The sequence below is a fragment of the Acomys russatus genome, chromosome 22, assembly GCF_903995435.1.
Source record: "Acomys russatus chromosome 22, mAcoRus1.1, whole genome shotgun sequence".
NCBI classification, from domain to species: domain Eukaryota; kingdom Metazoa; phylum Chordata; class Mammalia; order Rodentia; family Muridae; genus Acomys; species Acomys russatus.
The window spans coordinates 55,235,642-55,263,219 of NC_067158.1; the positions used below are offsets into that span (position 1 = coordinate 55,235,642).

Genomic DNA, 27,578 nt, shown 5'->3' on the forward strand with positions numbered 1-27,578 from the left:
AGACTCTGTGCCCATTAAATAACCACTTTCCATTATCCCTGGCTTTCTCCGACCCTGATAGGCTCTGTTCTACCCTCCATCCTTCCGAATGTGACCGCCCGAGGTACTTCATATAAGCAAACACACCTAGTTGCTGTTCTTTTGTGTCTGGCTTATTCGATTTGGCTTAATGCCCATTGTTGTAGCATGTATTTTAAGAGTGAATGCACAGTCTCTGTGTCCTTCTGTCTGAAAGAAGGCACTTGGATTGCATCTACTTTTTGGCTACTGTGACTATAGACGTGAACATTCAAGTTTCCCTTTGTTTCCACTCTTTCCATTCCTGAAATTGTCAGATCATGTTGTAATTCTGCATTCACCTTTGGAGGAAGTACTGGGTTATATTCGGCAACATCTATGCCATTTTTCAGTCCCACCAGCAAAACACAGAGTTTTCTTCCTCTACTTTCTTACCAATTTTTCATTAGAATTTTTTTGTATAATACCATTCTAATGAGTATCTTACTATGTTTGCTTTGCTTTTTACTTTGGTTGCTCATTCAATGAACACTTGTTTCTTCTTATATTAGTTGCTTGGTACTGCTAAGAAGATGTGACTTGTGCATATAGAAGACACCCACCGTGGTGTGTTTATTCTCTGTTCAGCGTGACAAGTCTGTCGACCCTATAGTTAAGACTTGATTACAGTGCCAGATTGTTTTAAACATTTCTCAGTGCTTTTTTTTTCTCAACTCTTCATTTTATCACAAAGCACTACCTAATCCATAGCAGCCTGTTTGATTCTAATATCTGTTTTTTTTTTTTTTAAACCTTTTTCATTCAATTCCCAAAGCACGATTAATGGAATTTGCCAATGTAACACTTTCACACTTATGTTGAGTTTTAGGCTTAGTTTAAGAAGTTTAGGAAACAGGTCAGTACTTCTTCAGAAGATTAGATTCCGTGGCAGCGAGACAGCTTTCCTGATTGTCTGGAACTCCACTTCTGAGAGCCCCATGGTGCTGACCTCTGGGTAGGCTTGGATGCAAGGCACTGAATCAGGAATCCAGAAAGGCGAATAAAGCAAAGTGCCCAGGGCCATGCTGTCTTCAGGACCGGGCGCTCTATGTCCTACAGACCTTATGCAGAGGAAGACTTGGCCTCCAGTTGCTGTGTAGCAGGGAACCACGCCTGGAGAGGCTCTTGCAAGAGAGCTAATTATATGAGCTTTACTGTTTTGTTCTGTAGCAGTTGTATTGTTAGCTTTGAGAAGCCAAGGCAGCATTGTGGCTTAGTAGAGAGACTTGAGTATGTTTTAGGGACCCTGAGTTTGATTAGCTTTGCCTGGTATGTTACCAGTGGCATTAACAGCCAGGCATTCTGCTCCCCGAGAACTGAGCTTAGGGAGGCATGTCCGTCTCTGGCCTTCTGTGAGAGTGAAGCTAGTGTCCCCTGGGCCAGATTCGTTTTTCTTGCGTTGGAAACAGTGCCTGTCCTGCTTCTCTCCATCCACTGAAAGGATTTATGATCGTGTCTGCCCAATCTCTTTAGCCATTATGGGAGAGAACTTTGTGCAAGCCTATAAGGGATCTTTTCCTGGCATATTTTTCAAATGTAAGCGCGAGAGAGAAAAATAAGGGCCTCCTTGTAGGGTAACTAACAACTTCAGTTGGGAACTCCAGTGAGAGCCAACAGGCCAACAGGTAGAGTAGCATATGAGAGATGAAGAGCGGGTCCCCCAAATCACAAAGCCCTGGCTACCTGCTGCTTCAAAGAGTCACCCACTTGAAAGCCACCATGTAACTCATGCCCACGTCACAGCTATATAAGGACCCCCCCCCCCTCCGGGTAGGGACTCCTGTCGCTGTATTTTACAGTTGGGTTGGTGCTTCTGTGCCTGATTGTGCTCAACTCTGTAATCCACAGGTATCTATGATTCTCCTGCAAATAAGAATCCAGCTCCCATGATGAACCTCACCGCTCAGGGCACTTCACACATTACTTTTCACACAGGAAATAGGCAATGAATAGGTTTGAACATAAATGTTTGAAACTGAATGGAAGTGAATATGGCTTAACCTCTGGCTCATTAATCTCCTCCCAGCCAAGGGGTACATCTTGCTCCAATTGTTGAGAAACCCTTAATAGGTTATTTCAAAATGCCTAAAGATATCCCATTTCATTTTTTAAATGAAAAAAAAAATTTTTTTTTTAAGATGCAGAACCTGAGGTGAGATGAGGCAAATATAATGTCATCTGTGAGAGAGAAGATAGTGAAAGATGCCAGAGAGGTGAACGGACAGGCAGGGGGGCTTGTGAAAGCATCCTCAAGGGACGGGGAGGGAGCTGACCAGATGCCTAGAAGGATTATGAACTGTGCCTGGTGGGCCCACTGAGGTGGGAGCGCTTGCATCCGCAACCTCTCCAGATCCAGAACAGGACTACTATGTCCGGTGGCATTGGGAGCTGTGTGCTAGGGGCTTAGCGCTGTCAGTAAGCAGTGCCCCCCTCACCAATAAAGTTAAAATATTAGCACAGGAGTCAGACAGAGAGCGGACTATCAGCCCTACTGGTCATGAAGCAAACTGGAGCGCAGGGATTTGGAGCTGCCGCCAAGCTGGTCTGCCGATCCTCTGTCCTCCTCGCTCTTGAGTTAAATAGATCCAGGCATCCATTCCTGCCACAGCTGGACATCCGCAGGCATCCCCCACAGAGAGGCCCCCTACCACATGGTAGAGACAAACAGAACACATGTGTCCTACAGACAGGCTGTCTACAGCCATGGCAAGGATATCGCAAACCAGCTGAGCTGCGTGTGTGCCCCATTTCTTCTCGTGAAGCGACTCAGGAGACGGGGATGAGGGGCCAGGAGTATCATATTAGTCAGCGTCCCTCTATGTGGACATATGGCCGGTTCCTCTTCCAGTACAGAGAAGAGAGGTTTGGCTTAGCCGACAAGCCTAACTGTTTCACGTATACTGTTTCTTTTCCCTACGCTTTGTCCTGTGTTCGAATATTGGAGACAGGAAGTGAGGTTGAGCAGCCATGCTGATCAGGACTGGATCCCTATGGGAAGGCAGCTTGGGGAGAGAGATAGGGGAGGGGGATGGGGAGGTGAGAGGGGGCAGGGGGAGGGGGTGAGAGGGGGTGGGGGTGGGGAGGAAGCATTCTGAGGAAGCATGAATCAGAAGCCGCTGGGAGAGGGAGAGCTGGTGTGAAGGAGGGCATGTGGGTGATAGGCAGGGGCTGAATAGCAATAGCTTAGACATTCAGAGTGTTAAATGGAAATGGCCTCCCTGGCCCTCAGATGTGCCAGGTAGCACCCTGCCAGGGCCTTGGCATTGCTCTTCCCCCCCCCCCCCCCGCCCAGCCTAGCTGCTTCCTAGAACATGATTAGGAAGCACCCAATAAAAACGCACGGTTTGCGTGATCATAAGAGCAGGGGGGAGTCCAACTGTGCCAAGGGCATTGTGCAGTGTTACATAAGAAAAGCACTTACAACAGAAACGTTTGGCACATGTCAATAATCCAATAAGTGGTTCCCGTGTGACGCTTATTTCTATTAATTGGGTGAAAACTGCCCAGTCATCTATGAATGGATTTTCTGATTAGAAGGATATTGCTGAATTGGGGAGGTGGGATTTGAAGCAAGCAGTAAGGTGAAAATCAAGTTGCCAAAGTAAGGAAGTTCATGCAGAATAAAAGCAATTAGGTAAACCTACAGAGACACTTGAGGACATTTAGCTGATCACAGCGCCCCCCCCCCTCCCCGCGCCTGTGCCCATGTGCAGTTGACCCCTAAACCTCTGTGCTATTCAGGAGCCTCACCGTTGAACCTCAGACCAAGTAGATGCTCCCAGCAAGCGAGCCGTGGCTCTTGGAGCAGAGGGTGGTTTTTTTTTTCTTCAGCCTCCTCTTGTTCCTTAAGATGGTTTCAATGGCTACCATGTTGGCAGCGCCTGCAGTCTCTCCCACTGGTTCCTACATGACCCATCTTCTCTCCTCCTGTTGTTTCTGGTTTTCTTCTGCCCAGGGTCTTCAAAGAAGCTCTGTGGTGGGCTTTCTCCCTGACCAGTGAATTTCTCCCTTAGAACCTTGCATATTTGCCTAAGATACAGTCGGGCTCCAAGACTCTGCAGGAACTGGCTTAGGTTCCCCACCACCCAGGGATTGTCAGAGGAGCCCTCGCCTCCCCATCAGCCTTAAAACTCATGCGTTCCCTCCCCTCCCCCAAGTCCTGTTCTTTCTTCAGAAACCTACCCTGCTTTTGCTTATTTCCCATCCATGTTTTTTTTCTCCTTTCCTTTCCCTTTAAGAACCCACCCAGACGCCACCTTTCTGGTTCAATTCCCTAAAATCTCCCAGGCACAGTTGAGTCGCTCTTTCCTCTTACTGGAAGAACTGGTATCCTCGTTAAGTGCTCCTGGCAAAAAGAAACGCACTGACAGTCTGGCAAGCACTGGTTGTTGTTGGACCCCAGCCAATCCCAGGAGTTAGACTGGAGCCCGTACAGACTGGGCAGTAACTGCGAGCATGCATGGCGGGTCCAGGAAAACCCCCGTATTCTATTAATTATGGGATAAGTTCCTGGAGATGTTTCGATAATGTATTCCTTACGTTTTGAACTTATTAATTGTATTTGTCTTGAAGGGAGTTTGCTTCACATGTATGAAATCTAACCAAAAAAAAAAAAAAAAAAAAAAAGAAAAAAAAACCCCACACTTTAAAAAGACTTTTATAAGGTAGAGTAGAAAAGTAACATTAATCGTGGTTGTTGATTTTTCCTAATGAAATCTGGCTTTCTCAGACATATTTCCAAATCCTTTTGAGCTATCCTATTGCTCATTAGGTTTTATAGGCAACATGCATTGTAGACGCACATTAAGATGATAAACCCATCACAGGCGAGCACAGCTCACATCTTCATAGTTTCCATCTAGTTTTTCACTTACAGAAACTGAAAGTCACAGGATGTGTTTATATACTGAGTTTTAAGTACCTGGCCATCGTGAGTTTTTCAGCAGCCTGAATGTGCACTGCTTTTATTTTCCCTGAACTGCAAACCATGTTGAGTAAAAGAAAGACAACTGAGGAAAGTGGGTCCCCCCCACGGAAGGGGTCCACTGATGGCTGGGCACCTGTGTCATGGCCAGAGAGCTACTTGCCCCTTATAGTGGGTCCACCCCCCACGGAAGGGGTCCACTGATGGCTGGGCACCTGTGTCGTGGCCAGAGAGCTGCTTGTCCCTTACAGTGGGTCCACTCCACCGGAAGGGGTCCACTGATGGCTGGGCACCTGTGTCGTGGCCAGAGAGCTGCTCGCCCCTTACAGTGGGTCAAGGAGACAGAGAAACCTTCCTATAGCTCAGGGAAGCGAAAAGCAGCAAGCAGAAGTGGATGAGGAGTGGGGTGTTCCCCGGGGACTACCCTGAGTGTCTTGCTGGCCCCTCTATCCAGAAGCCCTACCAAGGGCAAAGCAAGCCTCTCCTGTGGACAGAGGCTGAGGGATCTGTGATCCAACTGTAGCCACGAGCAGTGAGTACTGGGCAGGCATCTGTGTGTGCGTCTACCCACTGCGGGGCTTTGCTCCGTCGTGTAATTAATAGCCCTACACATACACTTTGGCTTATGTGGGCTTTCCTAGACTGAATTAGGAAGATAGCTTAAGGATTTATATCTGTGCAGTAATTATAAATGATGACTTACATACACACATATACATACATACATACATACATACATACATACATATGTTGCACATGACCTTTGCATATATTAGCTGGCTCCAAAGCTCAAGGCTGCCTGTAGAGGCCAAGCTGATGACTAACAATGAGCAAATAATAGCAGCAGAACTTTAACTTAAAAAAAAAATTCTCCCCATGTAACTGGCAGGCTGTGTCTCTTTTCTTAGATGCACACACTGTTCTCGGTCCATCTTCCACAGTCTTTTCTTGACCTGAGTGGGCAAAAATGTCCTAATGATGCCTTCTGTGTACCGAGACCTCACTTCATCTGCAGGGAATACATTCTGAGACCCCTCAGCGGATGCCTAAAACCGCATCTAGTACCAAACCCTGTCCGTACTAGGGTTTTCCCCCCACAACACACAGAATCATGGCTGAGTCTGAACTGTCTTCCATGCTAACTGGCGCTGCTGCTTCACGAGGCAGCAGACCCTTCGGCAGTGCCTCTGAGATATGCAGGCCAGCAGTAAGAGGCAGGCCTTTGGAAGGGAGAGCCTGGCCACTGGCTCAGCCTTATTCTCTGCTCCCTGGCCTCTCTACTGTGAGCAGCTTCCACCTGTCACTCCTGCCACGGTGAACGCCAAGGCTTCTCTACCATGATGGGTTGAGATCTCTGAGACCGTGAGCTGAAGTAAGGCTCTTCTCCTTTAATTCGACTGGGATGAACTCTCTCATAGCGACGCGAGTGTAAAGGATGTACACGCATAGCAACGACACGTTTAATATACAGAATAGTAAGATGTTAGTATCAGCTAGTGGTGAACAATCAATCAATGATAACAGACCACAATGAAACTGTCAGCGCTATTTCTCTTCTGCTTTGAGGGCCATCATCAGTTAAGATAAGGAATACTTACACTTGTGGTGGCTCTCAATCGATCTGATAACCAGGATGGCTGGTGTGTGTGTGTGTGTGTGTGTGTGTGTGTGTGTGTGTGTGTGTGTGAGAGAACAGCTTGTAGGAGTCTGTTCTCTTGTTCTGTGACCTAGGTCCCTGGAATCAAGAAGTCAGGTCATCAAGCTTGGCAGGAAGAGCCTTTACTCACTCAATCAGCTTTCCCCTGTTTATATGGAGTTTGGAAAAGAAAATATAAATGTGTAGAGGATCATGAAGACAAAGGAATCTTTTGATTTATTCACCATTAAAAATATGTAGAAGACTACTTGGCACATTATATTTAAATATTTGATGAATGTGTATTCCCTGCAATAGATAGTTACACTCTGAGGTTAGCGACTATACCCAAGCTGGACCATTCTCTTATCCTAGAGTGAAAAGAAAAAGGGTCAAGATAAAAAATCCTCAGAGCAAGAGTTGCCAGGGGGCCAGGTATGGTGGCACATGCCTTTAATCCCAGCACTCGGGAGGCAGAGGCAGGTGGATCGCTGTGAGTTCGAGACCAGCCTGGTCTACAAAGCATTTCCAGGACAGCCAAGGCTACACAGAGAAACCCTGTTTTGAAAAACCAGTGGGGGGGGGGTGAAAAAGAGTTCCCAGGAAGGTCAGGTCTCCACCGGGGCCCTGGAAGGCATTTCTACTCACTCAACAGGCTCACAAATCAGTGGACTGGGAGAACAATGAGGCCTAACCGAGAAGTTAATTCATGGTGTTGCACACACAGTGGTTCACATCCATGTGTCAATTGCAGCCTGGGTCCCTTTGGAGAAGCCTGTGTTTAACTGAGACTCACATATCCTTTCCAGTTGGTCAGAGTTACTTTTTGTCAATAGCACCTGGTTGGGACCCCAGTGGCTTTTCAGTTGTCCACTCAGAGATGACAGTTGGCTGGCTGTCTCTAGGCTTACCTCCAGTCAAGGCAAAGCTGTCTGCCTTGAATTTTGCAGAATTGAGTTTCTCAATAAAGTCCCAGCTGAATCTTTCATAAACTTGAGGGCTTTTCCCATATATTTCCTATTGCGGGTGGCGGGGTGGGGGTGGGGGGAACTTCAGGAAAACGTGTTAGAGTGTTAGGTGGATAACTGAACATTCTCACTTGGGACATAGTGATCTAGATATCACGTGTGGGCCAAACCCTGCCCAGAATCTGCCTGTGTTGGTCATGTATTGCAGTGCAGATATGTATCTTTACATACGTACTGCCCAATTACAATGACAGGGCTGAATTACATTTTGAGAGTCCAATGTATGACCCCAAGGCCAAAGAAATTTACTATCTGGCCCTTTATAACATTTACTGACCCCATCTATACTCACTGATTCTTAATATTTTGCCATTTGAATTAGTCCTCTCTCTGAACACACAGAACATGATGCAGCCTCCCCCCCCCCCCATCTCCCGCTCATGCCCTCTTGGTCTCCCTCTTCTCACACGTGAGGATATATGTGTGTACACAGACGTGCACACACAGTTTTATTTGAGCCATTTACATGTTGTGTTACAGATATAAGGCACCCTTAAATAATCCCAGTGCACACTCAAAAATGAGGCATCCACTCACTGTTTTAATTTACTTCACTGACAGATGAACCCAGAGTCCAGTGAAGGCTCCTGTGTCACACTTGGTCAGCATGTATCTTTGGCTACCAGAATTTTTTTTTTTTCATAACAATGAGTTTCTTCCAAGCCCCTGAAAAGCTCCCCCAAAGGTTACTAAGTTTTAGTGGAATCATTAGCTCTATGTAAGGTGAGAACCACATACAACAGTAATCATAGTAAATCTGTCTCTCCCACTTCTCCCGTGGGACTGAGACACTGTTCAATGGTTCAGGTCTGAACTTGAGCTACTAAGATGTAAGTACTTGGCTTGAGACTGTACACGAGGGGACATCTCGGTGTATAAAGAAGACAGATGAGAGAGTACAAGATGAGTCCTGTGTGACTAAGAGCATGGACCTTCGTGCCTGCTCCAGGGGCTGGCCTCCGTTAGCTCTTGGCTGGGTGGCTCTTCCTTCTGGCTTTGCCTCTGACTGGGGCTTGGCTCTCCTCCAGCATCATTAGGTTATAGCAAGGAGTTGGAAACAGACCTGCAGTTATTTAAATCCTCCAGCCCAAATTGTTCCTGCTGGCTGCCATACAAAGCTCGTATGTTTGTAGGCTGTGCGCTGAATGGCATGCGGTGTTCCAGGGAGCATGTGTGCATCTGGGAACTTGCATAGGGAGAGCACCTCCTTGTCCGTGCTCAGGATCCAGGGTGCCACGGTCCTAGAGGACTGTGTGGAGGTCAGAGGCCTGTCCTTAACTGTGGTCACCGATGATTCTTAGAGAGTGCCGACTCACTTCCTCACTTTCCTGAGAGGCACTCACTTCAATCCAAAAGACACTCAGCTGCCCACTGAGGCCCACTGCATCTGTACCGGTTACTGCCTTGTTTGCAGCTGCCTTCTATTTACTGCTCTGAAATGTGGACTCGTAAAACAGGGGTGTGCCTTATGTTGAACATGTCAGCCCCAGAGCCAGTGGTGTCTTTAAGAGTTTCAGAGCCAAAAGGAATGGGAGAGAGACAGAGAGATGGGGAAGAGAGGGAGGAAGGAAAGAAGGGAGGGAGAGAGGGAAGGAGGGAGGGAGGGAGAGGAAGGAGGGAAGGATGGAATGAGGGAGGGAAGGAGGGAGGGAGGAAAGGAAGGAGAGAGGAAGAGAGGGTGGGAAGGGAGGGAGGGAGGGAGGATGAGAAAACATACTTGTGTTCTGGTGGGAGGCAAAGCAGGAAAGGGAAAAACTGAGATGGGAAGGGAGGTGTGGAGGGAGAGAGGGGGATTCGGAAAGGAGGAAGGGGATTTCAGGATGGATGAAATAAGTATAAACAACTCGAAACTGTAGAGGTGGGAAAAAGAATCGCTACTTGGGGACTTATAGTTTCTGCCTCTGGAGAACCCCATTTCCATCTTTCTGATGAGTTAGCTGGGACGCGGGCTTCGCTGGTTGGTTCCCTATGATGTATAACTGTTCTGTGCCTCAATTGCTCATCTGGGAAGTGGAGGCAGGAGTGCCTGATCCATGCGACTGTTTGGATGATAAAAGACAGCCCTGCTGCCTAGAACAGAGCAGGGGCAACTCAGGCAAATGATCAGCGCACACAGGCTACAAATGTTCTGTCCATGACACAGATGCCTCATGACACCCACCCAAACAGTCTGGTCCTTGACAAAGCCTTCGCTGAGCTTTGGGGCCTGTTCCCCTGACTCAAGTAATTGAAATGTGAAAGTCGAAACCTGCATGGAGAAAGTTCACTGGGACACTTCGAGTTGTCTCGTAGCGACAAAGTACTTTTCCCAGTTTTCAAAACTACCGCAGCAACTTTTCCATAACACATGCTAACACTAGTGATGCCTTGTTATGATTTCTCCTTGCTTTTCTAACAGTCACATATGTAAATGTGCCATTAAGAGCCCTTGGACTGCTTCTCCCACCACAGCGAGAATTACCGAGTTCCGGTCCCATGGCCCCGAACCTTCCTAATGCTGCAGCCCTTTAGTACACTTCCTCACGCTGCGGTGACCCACAACTAGGAAATTGTTTCCACTGTTACTTCATAATTGTAATTTTGCTACTGTCATGAATCATAATGTAAATATTTTTTGGAGATGGAGGTTTGCCAAAGGGGGGTCATGACCCATAGTGGTTGGGAACCTCCATTCTAGGGAGTTGTCTGAGTTTTGCTTTCTGGGAAGCCCCATGGTTCAGTTAGGGAGACTGGAGACTGAGGAAAAGGTACATGCTCTGAGAGTGGGGGAGAGATCTGGAAGCAAATGAGTGGGATGGTGTATTGATGAGCTTAAGTTTACCAAGAAGTAGAAATGCTGGGGAACAAAATTAACTGAGAAAAAAATAATTAAAAAAAAGAATCCAAAATAATGTATTTTGCAAATAAAAACTGAAATCTTTAGGCAAAATAACTTTATTAAAAGGAAAGATGCATGTTAAAGTCATTCTTGGCCAGTCATGGTGGCTCATGCTTGTAATATATCACTTAGAAGGCTAAGGCAGGAGGATTACCTTGAGTTCAAGGCCAGAATGGCCTTTATAGGGAGTTCAATACTGGCTTGGGTCATAGAATAAGACCCTGTATCAAAATATAAAATGAAAGTAATTGGTTGATTTATTTAATAACAGGATGGTCAAAGTATAAATTCAAAAATCCCAGTCCTTTAAACAGTACTCAATATATTTCTTACCATTTTATCCTTCCCTTGGTCAATTTATTCACAGAACAAAATTTTGTAAGGAAAAATATATTGCTAAGAAAATGAAAACTCAGACTGAAGAGATGACACAACAGTTAAAAGGACCTCTTCCAGAGGTCCTGAGTTCAATTCCCAGCAACCACATGGTGGCTCATAAAATGGTCTGATGCCTTCTTCTGGGCTGTAGGTGTACATGCAGATAGAGCACTGATATACATTAAATAAATCTTTTTTAAAAAGATGTCCTTCATTGTCAGGAGAACAAAGCAACAGCCTACAGACTGGGAAAAGATCTTTACCAACCCTACATCTGACAAAGGTCTAATATCCAAAATATATAAAGAGCTCAAGAAATTAAATACCACCAAACCAAATAACCCAATTAAGAAGTGAGGCTCAGAATTAAACAGAGAATTCTCAACAGAGGACTATCGAATGGCTGAGAAACACTTTAAGAAATGCTCAACATCCTTAAAGAAATGCTCAACATCCTTAGCCATCAGAGAAATGCAAATCAAAACAACTCTTGAGATTCCATCTCACACCCATCAGAATGGCTAAGATCAAAAACTCAAGTAACAGCACATGCTGGTGAGGATGTGGAGAAAGAAGACCACTCCTTCATTGCTGGTGGGAGTGGAAACTTGTACAAACACTTTGGAAATCAATCCAGTGCTTTCTCAGAAAACTGGGAATAGGACTTCCTCAAGACAGAGCTATTCCAGTCCTTGGAGTATACCCAGAAGATGCTCCACCATACAACAAGGACATATGCTCAACCATGCTCATAGCAGCCTTATTTGTAATAGTCAGAACCTGGAAACAGCCTAAATGTCCCTCAGTCAAAGAATGGATAAAGAAACTGTGGTACATTTACACTATGGAATACTACTCAGCTATTAAAAACAAGGAAATCCTGAAATTTGCAAGCAAATGGGTGGAGCTAGAAATGATCATCCTGAGTGAGTTAACCCAGACCCAGAAAGACTCACATGGTATATACTCACTTATAATTGGATACTAGCCCAAAAGGGATGTCCCATGAAAGTCTTCACTTACCAGGAGATTGGGATAGATGTGAGGACGAGGACGTCATATTGAGGCCCTAGGTAAGAGAAGTATGGGAGAATGGGGAAATAGAAGGATCCAGAGGGTCCTAGAAAGCTACAAGAAGAACATCATGATGGGCGTATCTGGACCCAGGGGCGTTTGCTCAAACTACTGTACCAACCAAGGGCAATAAATGCAATAAACCTGGACCCCCTGTTCAGATCTAGCCAATGGACAGGGCATTATCCACAGTTGTGTGGAGAGTGGGGACTGACTCTGACATGAACTCTGGTGCCCCCTTTTGGACCACTTCCCCTTGGTGGCGAGGCCTGGTGGCACTCAGAGGAAGGATAAGCAAGCTACCAGGATGAGATTTGATAGACTGTGACCATATGGTAGAGGAGGAGGTCCCTTTATGTCACAGACCTCGGGGAAGGGAGTAGGGTGAAAGAGGGAGGGAGAGAGGAACGGGAGAAGACAAAAGTGAGAGGATAACAATTGAGATGCAATCTGAATAAATTAATTAAATAAAAAAATTTTTTTAAAAAGAAAGAAAATGAAAACTCAGGAGTTAGGTGTGAACTAGTAAATGTAAATATTTAACCATGTGGAAAGTAACAAAAGAAGATGCCAAGGAGCTGACCAGCTTCAGATATGCTGTTGCCCAAAGAGATCATGTGCGGAGCGGCACAGGGCTTGTGAGTGGTAACATATCCTACCTACGCAGGAAACCCAGAACTTCACACAGAAGGAAAACACACCAGGATGAAGGCATCTCATTTTCAGAAGAGGCTGCCATGTCTCCCCACTTGTCTCATCTGACACCTTTTAACTGTTTCCTGCAGATGGTCATCTTCCTTCTAGCCCCACTACCAACCGTCCCCTTCCAGTGCCACCTGGCCACTCACCTCTCAGAGTTCCAGCCCCTGGCTCTTGTAGCCTGTTTTCTACATCTGTGAGACCTTCCACACCCCCACTGTCCTTTGGTACAGACCTCGGGTACCGTGCTTGGATTCATCAGACATACCCCACTGTTTTACAACCTGCTTCCTTTGCTGATTGCAACCTTGGACAATTGTGTAATTGTTCTAGGAAGCAGATCACTCACCTGCCAATTGAGGACGAGGTGAGCAGGGATTAAATAGTGTAATAAATGCAGCCCTCGGAATGACGTTGGTCCCGTAATAAGGGCCACAAAAGGTCAGCAACCTCCTACTGTTGCTCTTCAGGGCCCAGGCATTAATTTTTTATTGCCACATTAAAAATCACTATAAACTAGCATCTCAGAGCATACCTATTTATTGCCTCGCATTGTCTATAGATTAGAGGTTCAGATAGAGTGATACAGACTCTTTGCTCAGGGTATTACAGGGCTGGAATCAAGGTGCTGGTTGTCTGGGATGATGAGCATCTTCCAAGCCTATCCCAAGCTCATGGCAGTTAACAGAATTCAAGCCTTTGCAGCTGTGGAGCTCAGGGCCAGAAGGAACTCTTATGCCTCCTTTTGTTTAAAAGATCCCTAATTATACCATTGCCAATCAGGTAATCTTTCTCTTGGTTAACTTACAGACAATTGTTTAAATGCCATAACCTTATCACAGCCGTGGGCTTCGCTAGTTCTCAGGGGAGATTACCTAGGGTGTGTACATCTGGGGACCCGAGAGCCCTGCCTACACACTGGGTAATTAAAAACACTGTCTCTGCCATTCCCTTTGAACTACCTGGGATGAACTGAGTAATCACCCCTGAGTTCATGTGTTTACAGCAGTTTCTTTCAGCATTTAGAGGGCTTCTTACTGATATGGTCCTGAAAGTGACGCTCCGTGTCTTGTTTTTGGTTTTTTTTTTTTTTTTTAAACAAACTGATGGAGTCAATCAGCGCCTTTGAAAGTCTCTCAAGAGAAGGACAACTAGAGATTTCATAGCAGTAAATCTGTTGGCCAGTTGTCCTGGGAGCTTCAAAGGATGACCCACAATTTGCATTCACTTTCAGAACCATTCACTTACTCCTAGGAACCTCAACAGATGGGCAGCCCAGATAGAACCCCCTTAATTGTGAGTGCAGTTGTCAGCCAGGCCTGTTCTTTGCTGCTTCAAAGTAAATGTGTACCTGCAGGGGTTGGGGGGGTAGGCTGGGGGGCTCACCATGGGGGTTGTCTTTGCATGTTTTCAGAAGCTTTTCTTGCCTCTCATCTTCCTTCCCAATCAAGTCTAGATTTTTTTACTTTTTTTTTTAGCACACAAAGTAGTGTGCTTCAGCGTAACTCCTTCATGCATAGCATCACACCTTGCGCCCCCCTCCTCCCACGCCCCCGCCCTCCTCCCACGCCCCCACCCTCCTCCCACAGCTCCTTGACCTGCTGTTCCCTTCCTCCCCACAAATACTTGAGAGCGGTTGATGGAGAAAATGTGCCATGAAAGAAGATGGAGAGGCTAGATTTCTCTTACCTACAATTCATCTTACATTCCATTAAGAAGATATTTTTGGTCAAAGCCCATAATGAATGTATGAAGGGTGTAAAATTTGCAAAGGATATATTTAAATCAATTAATAAGAAGAAGCTTGAAGGTGAGAACACCTTATTCAATAAAACCTTTTATTACTTTCAGATTTCTAGTTTCACAGCGTCTTACTTTGTGTGTGTGCTATTACGTTTATGTGTGCATGTATATGTGCCGTTGCACATTTACATGTGTGCATGTGTTTGTGGCGGCCAGAGGTTAGTATCGTCATTCTCCATCACTGTTATGTCCGTTACTTTCCTACTGCTGTTATAAAACACCAGGACCAACAAAACCTACAAAAGAAAGTGTTTGATTAAGCTCACAGTTTCAGAGGGTCCGAGTCCACGATGGCAACGCGACCATGCATGGCAGCGGGAGCAGCTGAGAGCTCACACCTTGACCCACAAGCAGGAGGCAGAGAGAGCACACTGGGCATGGTGGGAGCTTTTGAAGCCTCAAAGCCCACCCCCAGGGACACACCTCTTCCAACAAAGTCACACTTCCTATCCCTTCCCAAACAGTCCCACCGCTGGGGGACTAACCATGCAACTATATGAGCCGATGGGGCTGTTTTCATTCGAGCCAACACAGCCGTCCACCTCGTTTTGTGTCTTATTGAACCTGTGAGCCACTGAGCACCAAGAATTCTTCTGCCTCCAGCTTCCTAGGGCTGGGATTTCAGGAATGTTCTGGCATGCCTGGTTTTGTTCCTTGGGGGCGGGGGAGGGGGATCTGAACTCAGGTCCTTATGCTTGTTCAGCAAGCACTCTTACCAGTTAACCCATTCCCCTCCCCCTAACACTAATTGTATTTTTAAATATTTATTGATACCAAGTTCTAAGCAATAAGGCATGGGTAAAGGTTTAGGAGGTAAATGGAAAACACCTGGCTCTTTAAATGACTGTTCCTTAAAAAGATGCTTTCCCCACCCCCACCCCCCTCGTGGCAGCATTTGGCTTGTAGTTGTTTACAGATGCTATCGGGCTAAAGGGAAAATTGAATTTGGCATGGCTAGGGTTTTGGACGTCTGAAGTGTCTGTTTATTCTGGTGTTTCCTGACTGGAGTTTCATTGTGTGACACACAGTGATTTAGATGTGACATTAGCAGCCATGGCGGCTGGCATCTAGACAGCCATTTGGACTATTAAAGAAGTGGGATTGGCGCATAGAGAAAATGTAGAATAACGCTTTGGCTTCTTTTCTCCTTCCCAGGACAACACCATCGTATTCTTGAGAGGCTGCAAAGAGCTTGGCCTTAAAGAATCTCAACTCTTTGACCCGAGTGACCTCCAGGATACGTCCAACAGGGTCACTGTCAAGTGAGTAATGCCTGATTTATGCTTAAGGGAAACCCTTGGCGTTTTGATGTGCAGCTTTGTGGGGGGGATGCTGTAAGTTCTGAGAGGTAAAAGATTAGGCATACCTAATAAAAATAAAAATGCACAAGCAAAAAAAATCAGGCTTTCACAGCACAGTGTCCTATACTCTGTGCAGGACTCGTCCGACTCTGAGCTAATGCAAGTGTTCAAATGCATGTAGAACCACAATTTTAAGAAGAAAAGATGTGAAGTAAAATTTAGCAGCGAGGCTACAGAGAAATATGCACAAAACCTGTGTGCTTCAGACAGCATCCCTCTCATTGGCTCCAGTGGGGCAGTAGAATAGGCTCTTGACAGACTGCACAGGAAGGAAACAGGTTGAGCGCTGTTGATGAAGCCAAGAAGGCATTTGATGGTGGTGAACTGGCTCCTTCATTTGCGTTTGGAACCGTTTTCTCATGTGTGACAGTGATTAAGCTTTTCAGAGATGGATCATTGGCCTTTTGGTCATTTCTGCCTGTGTCTATTTAGTGAGCCATATTTGGGGCCAAAGAATTCTTGCAGTTGGATGAGTTTTGTATAACGAGAAAGCTCATGACCAGAGTAAGGAGATTCATCCTTATAGGATGGCAAAAAATAAATTGTCTGTAGCTCAGGGCTTCTGCAGAGCCTGTGATGTCATATAAAGCATTCGTCATTTTATTCAAACAGTAGGTAGCGTGAGTGTAGTTGAGTACTAAGCCAGATTCTCCCGTGGGGCTGGGGAGACGCGGCACAGTGGTTAAGAGGGGGTGACACTCTGGCAGAGGGTCCCAGTGCAGTTCCCAGCACCTACATGAGGCGACTTTGAACCTCCTGTAACTCCAGCTCCAAAGGATCTGGCTCTCTCTTCCAGCCCCCATAGGCTACCGGCATTCGTGTACACGTACGCACAAACACATACACATAATTTAAAAATAAATCTTTTTTTAAAAGTATCTGGCCAGGTGCAGTGATGCACACGTGCAATCCCAGCACTCGGGGAGGCAGAGGCAGGCAGATCTCTGTGAGTTTGAGACCAGCGTGGTCTACAAAGTGAGTCTAGGACAGCCAAGACTACACAAAGAAACCCTGTCAGGAAACAAAACAAAACAAAAAACAAAAAAACAAAAAAAACAAAAAAACATATCCTTATTATGATCTGGGTGTGGTAGCACACCTGCAACCCTGTTTTGAAAAACCACAAAAAGTATCTGAAAGTCAGGTGTCGTGGTATATCCTGTAATCCCGGCACCTAGGAAGCAGGGCAGGAGGATTGCTGTAAGACTCAGGCCAGCCTGGTCTACGTAATGCATACACCAAGCAAACCAGGGCTCCATAGAGCAGCCCTGCTATAAACAACAACAGCAAAACCCAGTGTGCTAAACTGAGTAGAAGGAGCTGTGATTTGATCATCTCAGACATTTTACCATAGGACGCACAAGGGAAAGAAGCTGCAGTTCACAGTTTTTCTTTTTTTTTTCTTGTTTTTTTTTTTCCTCTATTTCTTGATCGTGATTTCATAATTATGATGATGGGAGACTTGAAACTACTGAATATGCATAAAGCTAAGAAGTTTACAGAGGGTTTTATGGTTCATGACCGGAAACAAGGAGAGTCAGCCATGATTGATGGTCTAAAGTTACTTCTGTGTTTTTAATGCACCATTCTTTAGTATTTCTCATGGAAAGTGAATGTAAGTGAAAAAAAAAAAAAATGAAAGTTACAGCATTTCGTGATAGAAGCCTCCATAGGCTCCGCTATAACCATCACATGCTCCATTTGTTACTGAGATAAGTCTTAATTCTGTTAAGTTCTTGTTCATTTTGGGACATCATTTTAGGTTCTGCCTCATCTCACATTTCTATTCTCACCTGCACAGCAAGCAGCCAAAGAAAAATAGCAACTGTGGAACGCCATAGGTAATGGTCAGTCACGTACGCACTATGTGGAGGGTGAAAGAAAGTTCACTCTGGTGGTTTACTCTAGCTCATTGTTACGACTGTTTTTTTATTATTACTACTATTACTATTATCACTATGGTTATTAATCTTGGCTGCCTCTAAATTACAATAAATCACCAGGGCAGGAGAATTCTGGTTTCAGAAACTCAGGTCGTCTTCGTTGCTCATCTACAACAATCAAGGCGTCAGAAATCTGGGTATTGCCCCAGGTCTAGTGCTCCCCAGATCTGTGCCTTGCTAAGCGCATTTACTTAGCACTGTGTTCTCATCTATAGAGTAGGACTGGATCAAATCATCTTCTAGACGTTACTCTTAAGTCAAGCAAGGTCACTGGCTCCTAAAGAAATACATCAATTCAGAGGCACCAGAAGCAACCCACCAGGAGAAAGTCACGTAGGCCAGCCGCAAGTGGTCACAGTCCCTTCGAGATTGCGCCATCTTCATCTTTTCTTGTCTTTCTGATCTTTCCATTTTTCTGTCTTCTTCTCCTTCCCTCCCTTTCCTTTCTTCTTGAACCTACCCCTCTTGGCATTTCTTCTGTCTCTTTCCTTTTTAAAATACCCTTCGCTTGTCCACTGTCATCTTCAGCTACCACTTTCCCATCACCTTCTCTTATGCCTCTGGTACCTTCATTCATCCATTGAACAGATGCTTACTATGTAGATACTGTGTGTGAGATAGTTTTCCCTTCCTGGAGAAGACGCACAGGCAGGATGACCAGGGTCCTCTGTCCATACTGGATTTACACTGCGGTGCAAACTAGAAATAAGAGCTTAGAAATAAGTTGTAAGAAAGAAAATAACTATAGGGAGTGAGAGTGCTGAGAAGAGCATAAAATAGTGAGATGAGAAAGAGAGGAGGGGGTTGAGGATAGCCCATCTGAAGGGGTGGTATTTCAGGCTGAGACAAGAATGAGAAGCAAGCATCAGCCTTGAGGAGATTTGGTGGGAGAAAACCAAGAGAAGGCCAAGGAAGAGGAAGCTTGTTGATGCTTAAAAGAAAAGGCAAAGAACCCAGTAAGGTTGGAGGGCCACGCTGGAGGGCAAGTGCGGTGAGAGCAGCCATGCGCAGGCGATGGCGACGCCGAACTTGGAGTCATTATGTAGCGAGAGTCTTTCACTAGGTTGGTATTCAGAAAACCGTAAAGAATTTATACCAGAATCGTGTCACAAACCACTTTGTGGTGGCGCTTAGGAAGGCATTGCTTCTGGCTTTGGCAGGAGTGTAGGAGTGGAGCTTGTGTTGACTTCACAATGTTATCATAGGTGATTCTGCTTCAGTTTGGCACTACTCAGGGCCTGGTTCTTACGGCGTTGATTTTGTAGCTCTGAGAGATCCAGATGCCACCGTTGCAATTTCCTGGTCTCCCTTCTGAGAACTGAGCAGCTTGACGCAGAGAGGGAGCGCATCACTTTGGCATGAGTTAGTAGCATCAGCAAGGAGATATGGGATATGGGATAAGTGATAGAGCTCATGGGGGAAATTTCTATTTCCTAAAATTGTCTTTGAAAAAAGAAACACTCTACTGTAGGTAATTTTTCTTACCTTTTCTGTCCAAATGTAACTTGAATAGACAAAAGAAAAAAAATTTTAAAGAGGAAAAGCCTGCAGATCATTACATTACAGACTGTGTAATTGCATGAATTCTACCTGTACTGAATGCCGGACAAGGACGAGGAAATGCAAACACAGCACAGAGGGGCGCACAGCAAAGGCGTCCAGGGAACCGACGAAGTCACACAGAAGTGTGGAGAGGCTGTGGATGGCTCCTGGGGCAGGAAGTCTCTAAAAATTGGGAAATATTTCTAGGTAATTGGTAGTTATGTGGAAATCGCTCTATAAATATTTAGTAAGGCTCTACTGTGCAGCACATACAATTTTTAGCATCCAGTCACAGTTTCAGTCAGTGAACTTTTGTTGTCAATGCACAAAAAGGGTTGTTTTCCCTATTCTTGTTTTTCTAAGATATTTTAGATTTCTGGCACATCAGAAGCACTCGTCTCAAATGCGGCAGAGATTTTTTTTTTCATGTCTCTGTTGTTAAATGAAAAAATAAAATTTAGCAGATAGGTTAAGCTGAGAATGGTGTGCCTTTTCTTTCTGTTAAAACTCAAAAATATAAAAGGCATTTTCTTGATCAAATAAATGCAAATGGATGCTTGTTTTAACTGAAACACCCAACCGTGTGCTCCTCTCCAGAGTACCGGACTAGCATTTACCAGTCCTTCCAATATCAGCCAACTTAAAACTGCCCACCAACTCATCACACAGAGTTTGTTAGACTAGGCCAGAGCCAAGTAACATGGCCTCAATGCTTTGAGGCATTCTTGGCTAGATATATGTTGGAATTTCTACTCCTTAGCCCTAACAAAATGACCAGACGAAAGAAATCCAGCATTTGTCCTCCTAATATTTATTTGTTGATGTATTCATGGAGTCTTTAAAATGCCTTTGGAAACATTTCGGTATTTTATGGTGTGAATAGTCAGAGCTTTGGTGGCTTTTAGTTAAGGAGGGAACATTTGTGTGTGTGAGAACACATGTGCGTACACTGGGAAATAGCACGCATACTTTTCTGTTTGTATACAGTTTTTCATCCTGATTTCTACCCAGGGCAGAAAAAGGGGGATTTGGGATAATACTGCTTTTTAATCCATGATTTTCAGGGCTATTTTTACTATGTTTTCAGACCTGTATTAAATGTTTTTACATAAAGAAGACATGGGAGATATCAAATTTCATTCAAGACCGAATCTTCAACAGTCGGCCTTTGCCATTTCAACTATAAATTCCCAATTTGAAGCAGAATTCTCATCTTTCATATGTTAAAAAGCATCCACCTTTCCTGGTGTGCTGCACAACTTCAACCCTACCTGGTCCTACGTTTTTTGTTTTGTTTTGTTTTTCTCAACAATTTTTATCCTATACCTGAAACCACCAGCCATGGGCCTTAAAAGACCAGTGCTAGTCTCTGGCTTTATTTTATGTGTTTTTTGCAAGTGTGTCTTTAGAGGTGTTTAAGGAAAGACCGCACCAAAACACACACACACACACACACACACACACACACACACACACACACACACACACACACACTAAACTGCTATTTTAATAATGTTCTGTTTTTCTTTCCTGTCCTAGGAACCTTGATTATAGCAGGAAACTGAAAAACGTAAGTGTTTTGACCTCTCTGTCCACATTTGTGTACTTTTGACTTCAGTGGTCCAAGGTTGATGTTTAGTTAAATTCAGTGCATCTGATAGGCCTTATTAGAAAGATTATTTCTTAGGAAAAAGTATAAGCATCTCTTTTAGAATAATTAATAGCTGTGCTGGTACTAAAAATAGTAGATTTGGGGGTTTTTCTCTAATCAATTCAACCTAGAAATAAACAAAGGAAAGCTTGTGTGTGCGTTTCGTGTTCCTAAAGCACACAGCAGTCACCTTCAGCGCTAACATTGGCTGTTTCCATATGTGGTCCAGATGGGATCGCAGTCAGCACACGTCGGGTGTGTTATGGTTCTAGTTAATGTCCTGACATTCGGGATTGTCTGTTCTCTGGGAATTTATTTGTGAGAACACAGTTAATAAGAGACCTTCTGGAAGTTTCTGAAGGGGTCATGATGTAAGTTTCCCACAGAGGCAGAAAACTGAATCGCATCCGAGTACTCATGCGTACAGCTATACTTTGGGCCCATGGCCAGCTGGACCCACATGCTATGTCCCATTATCCGGAACATTTTCTGGCCCACTGTTGGGAAGGTAATAAGTCCTTCCTGGCATAGATGAAGCTCAAGGGCAGAAGCCTCAGCTTATTGCACGGGCTTCTGATCTATAACTCAGCCAAGGAGCGCGTCTTTAGCCAACCCCTGACTGCTTCTTTCCCCAAGTCAGAGTAAAGAACACTTGTGCTTTTGTGGACAACTCTGGAGAGACAACAGAAAACTAATATAAGACAGTAACCTCAGACCGCTGGATATTCATAGACGTTCTACAGCTGCCAAGTTTGTTTAATTGATAGCAACTGTGTCAAGGCTAAAATTTTCCCATCTCAAATTAATGGGGATGTGGCAACACTGACTTCACTGAGATGCACCGTGCTGAGCCTGTGCCGGGACATGCTCGTTAACCCCTATCACTCCTTTGGGATGTTTTTTGCCATCCACTCCAGTAGGTTCTCCATGCACACACAAGTGGAACTTATGGCACGTGAGAAGCACCCATCTCAAATGCAGTGACAGTCTCTGCGTTGCTAGTCTGGGCAAAGACTCGAAAGAGCTTGTGGGAAAAGGCTGCCTGATGAAAGGGTCATTCTGGGGCATTTCTTTTCCCTTCCTGCTCACTCAGAGATCACTTTCTCACAGCCTCCTTTTTCCTAGAGCTAGAGACTTTAGTCGACCGAATTGAGTGTCTGGGTCGACTGAGGCAGCACTGGGTCCTCAGGACCATGAGCTCTGTTGAATGGCCACAGCGTGCATGGGTTTTCACAACTGCGTGTCTCTGAGTTGTTCCTCCTGCTTTGCTGTTCCTGGGGCGTTACTGACCCCTGTGTTGAACTGCCGTTCTTCAGGACGAACCCTAACCCCTCTCATGCGTGCTTTTCTCCCACAGGTGTTAGTGACCGTTTACTGGCTGGGGAAAGCTGCCAACAGCTGTGCATCCTACAGTGGCGTCACACTGAACCTGAAGGAGTTTGAAGGACTGTTGGCTCAGATGAGAAAGGTAACTTGGCATTTCTTCCTCGTGCCCTGAAGAGCCGGGCAAAGTGGGAAAGCGACACATTTGTTTGTCACAACCATCAGTAATTCCAGTTTCAGGGGGCACGATGCCCTCTTCTGACTCCGTTGGGCATACATACAAAGAAAACACTCACATACATACAATTTTTAAAATATTTACTAAAATGAAGATAATTACAATTTTGTATGGTGCTCAAGAAAGGGGCCATTTGTCTCACCCAGGGCATCTTTGCCTCCTGTGTCTCACGTCATTTCAAGTTCTATATTTTACAGAAGATCTGAGCTGGCTTCTGCTGGAATTTCAGAAGACCAAGTTCAGAATGTTGGTGTGTGGCTTGGCACACCGTGGAGCTTATGGCTTGTGCATTTCAGGCTGGTGCCTGAGTTAAACAGTGTGGCATCGTACAAAACCAAACCCTTGCTCTGCACTTTCAGCCTAAAGGCCACTATGCTTGCCTGTTAGAGACTTGGTGGGAGTAGGGTGATGCCAGCCATGCCCTTGCCTCAGCTCTAACCTTGGGCGGCCTCTGAGATGTTAGAGCTCCTCCTGATGTCCTGCTGTCTGAGGACCATTGTATCCGAGTGATCGGGACACTCGGGCGTCTGTTTTCAAGCTTGATGTGTTTATTTGACAAAATATTTGGTTGTGTATTGTTACAAACTTGGTCCGTTGGCTTGTGGGAGAGGTTGACAGAAGGTAAGGGTTTGTTAAGGAAACAGTGGAGTGCTTTGTATGTGCCTGCCCCTTAAAGGGCCAGCAGTATAGTTATCACATACCATAGTATTTGCACAGGAGGATCCCTGCCCAGCAGCCTTGGTAAGCAAGAAGGCTCACTTGTGGTTAACATCCATATATTTTGGCCGAGGCCATCTTTGAGCACAAAGAATTGAAGCTAGCTATTCCTTGCTTCTCTACCATACAGAGTAAATCCACTAATGAGACACATTGAAAAATATTCAGAGGGTAGCAAGAGAGCTCAGTGGGAAAAGATGCCGCCACCAAGCCTTATGACCTAAGTTCCATCCCTGAGACCCACATGGTGGAAGGAAAGAACTGACTCCCACAAGTTGTCCCCAGATCTCCACATATGCCCAAATAACACACACACACACACACACACATACACACACATACACATACAAACACATACACACATGCACATACACATATACACACACGTATACACACACATATACATACATGCACAAACACACACACACATACACACATACACACACATACACATGCATACACATGCGCATACATGCACACACATACATACACACATGCATACACACACACACATATACACACAGAAAGAAAGGGAGGGAGAAAGAAGGAAAGGGAGGAAAGATAAATAAATGCAATAAAAAATTTAGGGCATTCAGAACTTCATGATTTTTAATTATGAAAGCAAGAATTTATTTCAACTTTATAATAAGTTGCTCTCCTTTCCTTAAATCTGGTTCTCAGCCTGTGGGGCGTGACCTCCTCACAGGGGGTCACCTATCAGATATTTACATTATGAATCATAACAATGATAAAATTACAGTTATGAAGTAACAATGAAAATAATTTTGTGGTTGGCGGGATCACCACAACATCAGGAACTGTATTAAAGGGTCGCAGCATTAGGAAGGTTGAGAACCACTGCCTTAAAGCTAATAGTCTGTATTTGCCCAAACCCAGTCTGGCTCATCTATCTGTAAGTGGACAAAGCAAGGCTGGACGTGCAGCTCAGTGCAGAGTACTCAAAGGTGCGTTAGGCCCTGGGTTTGATCCTTAGCACTGAAAAAAAAACCACACCTTCATATTTATCATGACATATAAAACAAACATACAGTAAGCACAGCACGCTGTATCTTTTCCTTAGCTCTCCATGGCCCAGTAACCTTTCACCTAACTATTCAGGATGTCATCCCTGGCTGGGAGTTGGAAGTGTAAATGGTTGCTTCCTTATTAATTTGTACTTGGGTAACACTAGATGGGTCATCTGCTGAAATCTCACAGCTGGGGGAGAACCTAGTCTGTCCCGCACAGTTCCCATCCTACCGAGGCAGCGCCTCCAGCCGCCTTGGAGTGGCCTGATGGTAACAGCCTCTTCTCTTTTGAGTGAGTGTAGACATCATGACGGGATAAGCCACAGTGGTTAGCGCTGCTGGGGGAAGCATGGCTCTTCACACCTGTGGCCTCCTATGTCGTGGCTGTGCTTGAGAAAAGATGGCCCTGTCCAAACCCTGGCAGTGTTTTATGTATGGTCTGCATTCTTTCATGTTCTCACCTACGATTGGGTTCTACTGCAGGATGCAAAAGCCTCAAAATAAAAGCTGGGGAATATTTTATTTCTTCTCATATAAGTGAGCAAGCAGTCTGCAGCTTTTTTCTCATATAAGTGGGATTTGGGTGTGAGCATGCAGTCCGGAGCTGGTAGGGCAAGCAGCTCTACACCTGGGTGACTCCAGAAAGCCCAGACCCTCTTATCCCATGTGCCAGCCCCTCAGCCCGTGGCTTCTCCCTGCTGGCTCAAGCTAGCCACTTGGACTTTTCTGGATGCCATGTCTACATTCAAGTCAGGAGGAAGGAGGGACAGAGAGAGAGCCTAGCCCCTGAGCACACTTTTAGAAAGTCGCACACTGCTGCGTCCTGCTGCGGCTTGACTGCTGCCTGTAAAGCTCATGCTGGGACTTCACTGCTGTGGCGGTAACAGGAGCTTCTGCTCACAAGGCTATTTGGCCACAGGGAGGACACTCTCACAAGTGGATCGATGCTCTGGTTGCCAGAGTAGGTTTGTTGTCCCGCCTGTGTTGCCGAGGCAACCTCTCCGTTGCACAGGCATTCTCTAGGTACAGACTGGCTTCTGTCATGTTATAAAGGCCGTCCCCGTGCTACCCCATTGTCTCTTCTGTCATGTTATAAAGGCCGTCCCTGTGCTACCCCATTGTCTCTTCTGTCATGTTATAAAGGCCGTCCCCGTGCTACCCCATTGTCTCTTCTGTCATGTTATAAAGGCCGTCCCTGTGCTATCCCATTGTCTCTTCTGTCATGTTATAAAGGCCGTCCCTGTGCTATCCCATTGTCTCTTCTGTCATGTTATAAAGGCCGTCCCTGTGCTATCCCATTGTCTCTTCTGTCATGTTATAAAGGCCGTCCCTGTGCTATCCCATTGTCTCTTCTGTCATGTTATAAAGGCCGTCCCTGTGCCATCCCATTGTCTCTTCTGTCATGTTATAAAGGCCGTCCCTGTGCTACCCCATTGTCTCTTCTGTCATGTTATAAAGGCCGTCCCTGTGCCACCCCATTGTCTCTTCTGTCATGTTATAAAGGCCGTCCCCGTGCTACCCATTGTCTCTTCTGTCATGTATAAGGCCTTCCCTGTGCTACCCCATTGTCTCTTCTGTCATGTTATAAAGGCGTCCCTGTGCTACCCCATTGTCTCTTCTGTCATGTTATAAAGGCCGTCCCTGTGCTACCCCCATTGTCTCTTCTGTCATGTTATAAAGGCCGTCCCTGTGCCACCCCATTGTCTCTTCTGTCATGTTATAAAGGCCGTCCCTGTGCCACCCCATTGTCTCTTCTGTCATGTTATAAAGGCCGTCCCTGTGCCACCCCATTGTCTCTTCTGTCATGTTATAAAGGCGTCCCTGTGCTATCCCATTGTCTCTTCTGTCATGTTATAAAGGCCGTCCCTGTGCCACCCCATTGTCTCTTCTGTCATGTTATAAAGGCCGTCCCTGTGCCACCCAATTGTCTCTTCTGTCATGTTATAAAGGCCGTCCCTGTGCTATCCCATTGTCTCTTCTGTCATGTTATAAAGGCCTTCCCTGTGCTATCCCATTGTCTCTTCTGTCATGTTATAAAGGCCGTCCCTGTGCCACCCCATTGTCTCTTCTGTCATGTTATAAAGGCCGTCCCTGTGCCACCCCATTGTCTCTTCTGTCATGTTATAAAGGCCGTCCCTGTGCTACCCCATTGTCTCTTCTGTCATGTTATAAAGGCCGTCCCTGTGCCACCCCATTGTCTCTTCTGTCATGTTATAAAGGCCGTCCCTGTGCCACCCCATTGTCTCTTCTGTCATGTTATAAAGGCCATCCCCGTGCTACCCCATTGTCTCTTCTGTCATGTTATAAAGGCCGTCCCCGTGCCACCCCATTGTCTCTTCTGTCATGTTATAAAGGCCTTCCCTGTGCTACCCCATTGTCTCTTCTGTCATGTTATAAAGGCCGTCCCTGTGCTACCCCATTGTTCTTCTGTCATGTATAAAGGCTGTCCCTGTGCTACCCCATTGTCTCTTCTGTCATGTTATAAAGGCCGTCCCTGTGCCACCCCATTGTCCTCTTCTGTCATGTTTATAAAGGCCGTCCCTGTGCCACCCCATTGTCTCTTCTGTCATGTTATAAAGGCCTTCCCTGTGCTACCCCATTGTCTCTTCTGTCATGTTATAAAGGCCTTCCCTGTGCCACCCCATTGTCTCTTCTGTCATGTTATAAAGGCCGTCCCTGTGCCACCCCATTGTCTCTTCTGTCATGTTATAAAGGCCGTCCCTGTGCCATCCCATTGTCTCTTCTGTCATGTTATAAAGGCCGTCCCTGTGCTACCCCATTGTCTCTTCTGTCATGTTATAAAGGCCGTCCCTGTGCCACCCCATTGTCTCTTCTGTCATGTTATAAAGGCCGTCCCTGTGCTATCCCATTGTCTCTTCTGTCATGTTATAAAGGCCTTCCCTGTGCTACCCCATTGTCTCTTCTGTCATGTTATAAAGGCCTTCCCTGTGCTACCCCATTGTCTCTTCTGTCATGTTATAAAGGCCGTCCCCGTGCTACCCCATTGTCTCTTCTGTCATGTTATAAAGGCCTTCCCTGTGCTACCCCATTGTCTCTTCTGTCATGTTATAAAGGCCGTCCCCGTGCTACCCCATTGTCTCTTCTGTCATGTTATAAAGGCCTTCCCTGTGCTACCCCATTGTCTCTTCTGTCATGTTATAAAGGCCTTCCCTGTGCTACCCCATTGTCTCTTCTGTCATGTTATAAAGGCCTTCCCTGTGCTACCCCATTGATATTGGACTCACCAGACTTCAGAACATCGATGTGTAAATTCTCTGAAAATCACCTGGTCTGTGGC

The 27,578-nt window shown here is 45.6% G+C and overlaps 1 protein-coding gene across 1 annotated transcript in view; it reads left to right on the forward strand.

Annotated features, from left to right (window-relative positions):
* Limch1 (LIM and calponin homology domains 1) overlaps nt 1-27,578 on the forward strand; it is a 326,098-nt gene that overhangs the window by 216,887 nt on the left and 81,633 nt on the right. Inside the window, exons 4-6 of the mRNA XM_051165075.1 lie at nt 15,633-15,739; nt 20,863-20,893; nt 22,332-22,442. Of these exons, the coding sequence (XP_051021032.1) occupies nt 15,633-15,739; nt 20,863-20,893; nt 22,332-22,442 (249 nt within the window). The remainder of the gene's footprint in view (nt 1-15,632; nt 15,740-20,862; nt 20,894-22,331; nt 22,443-27,578) is intronic.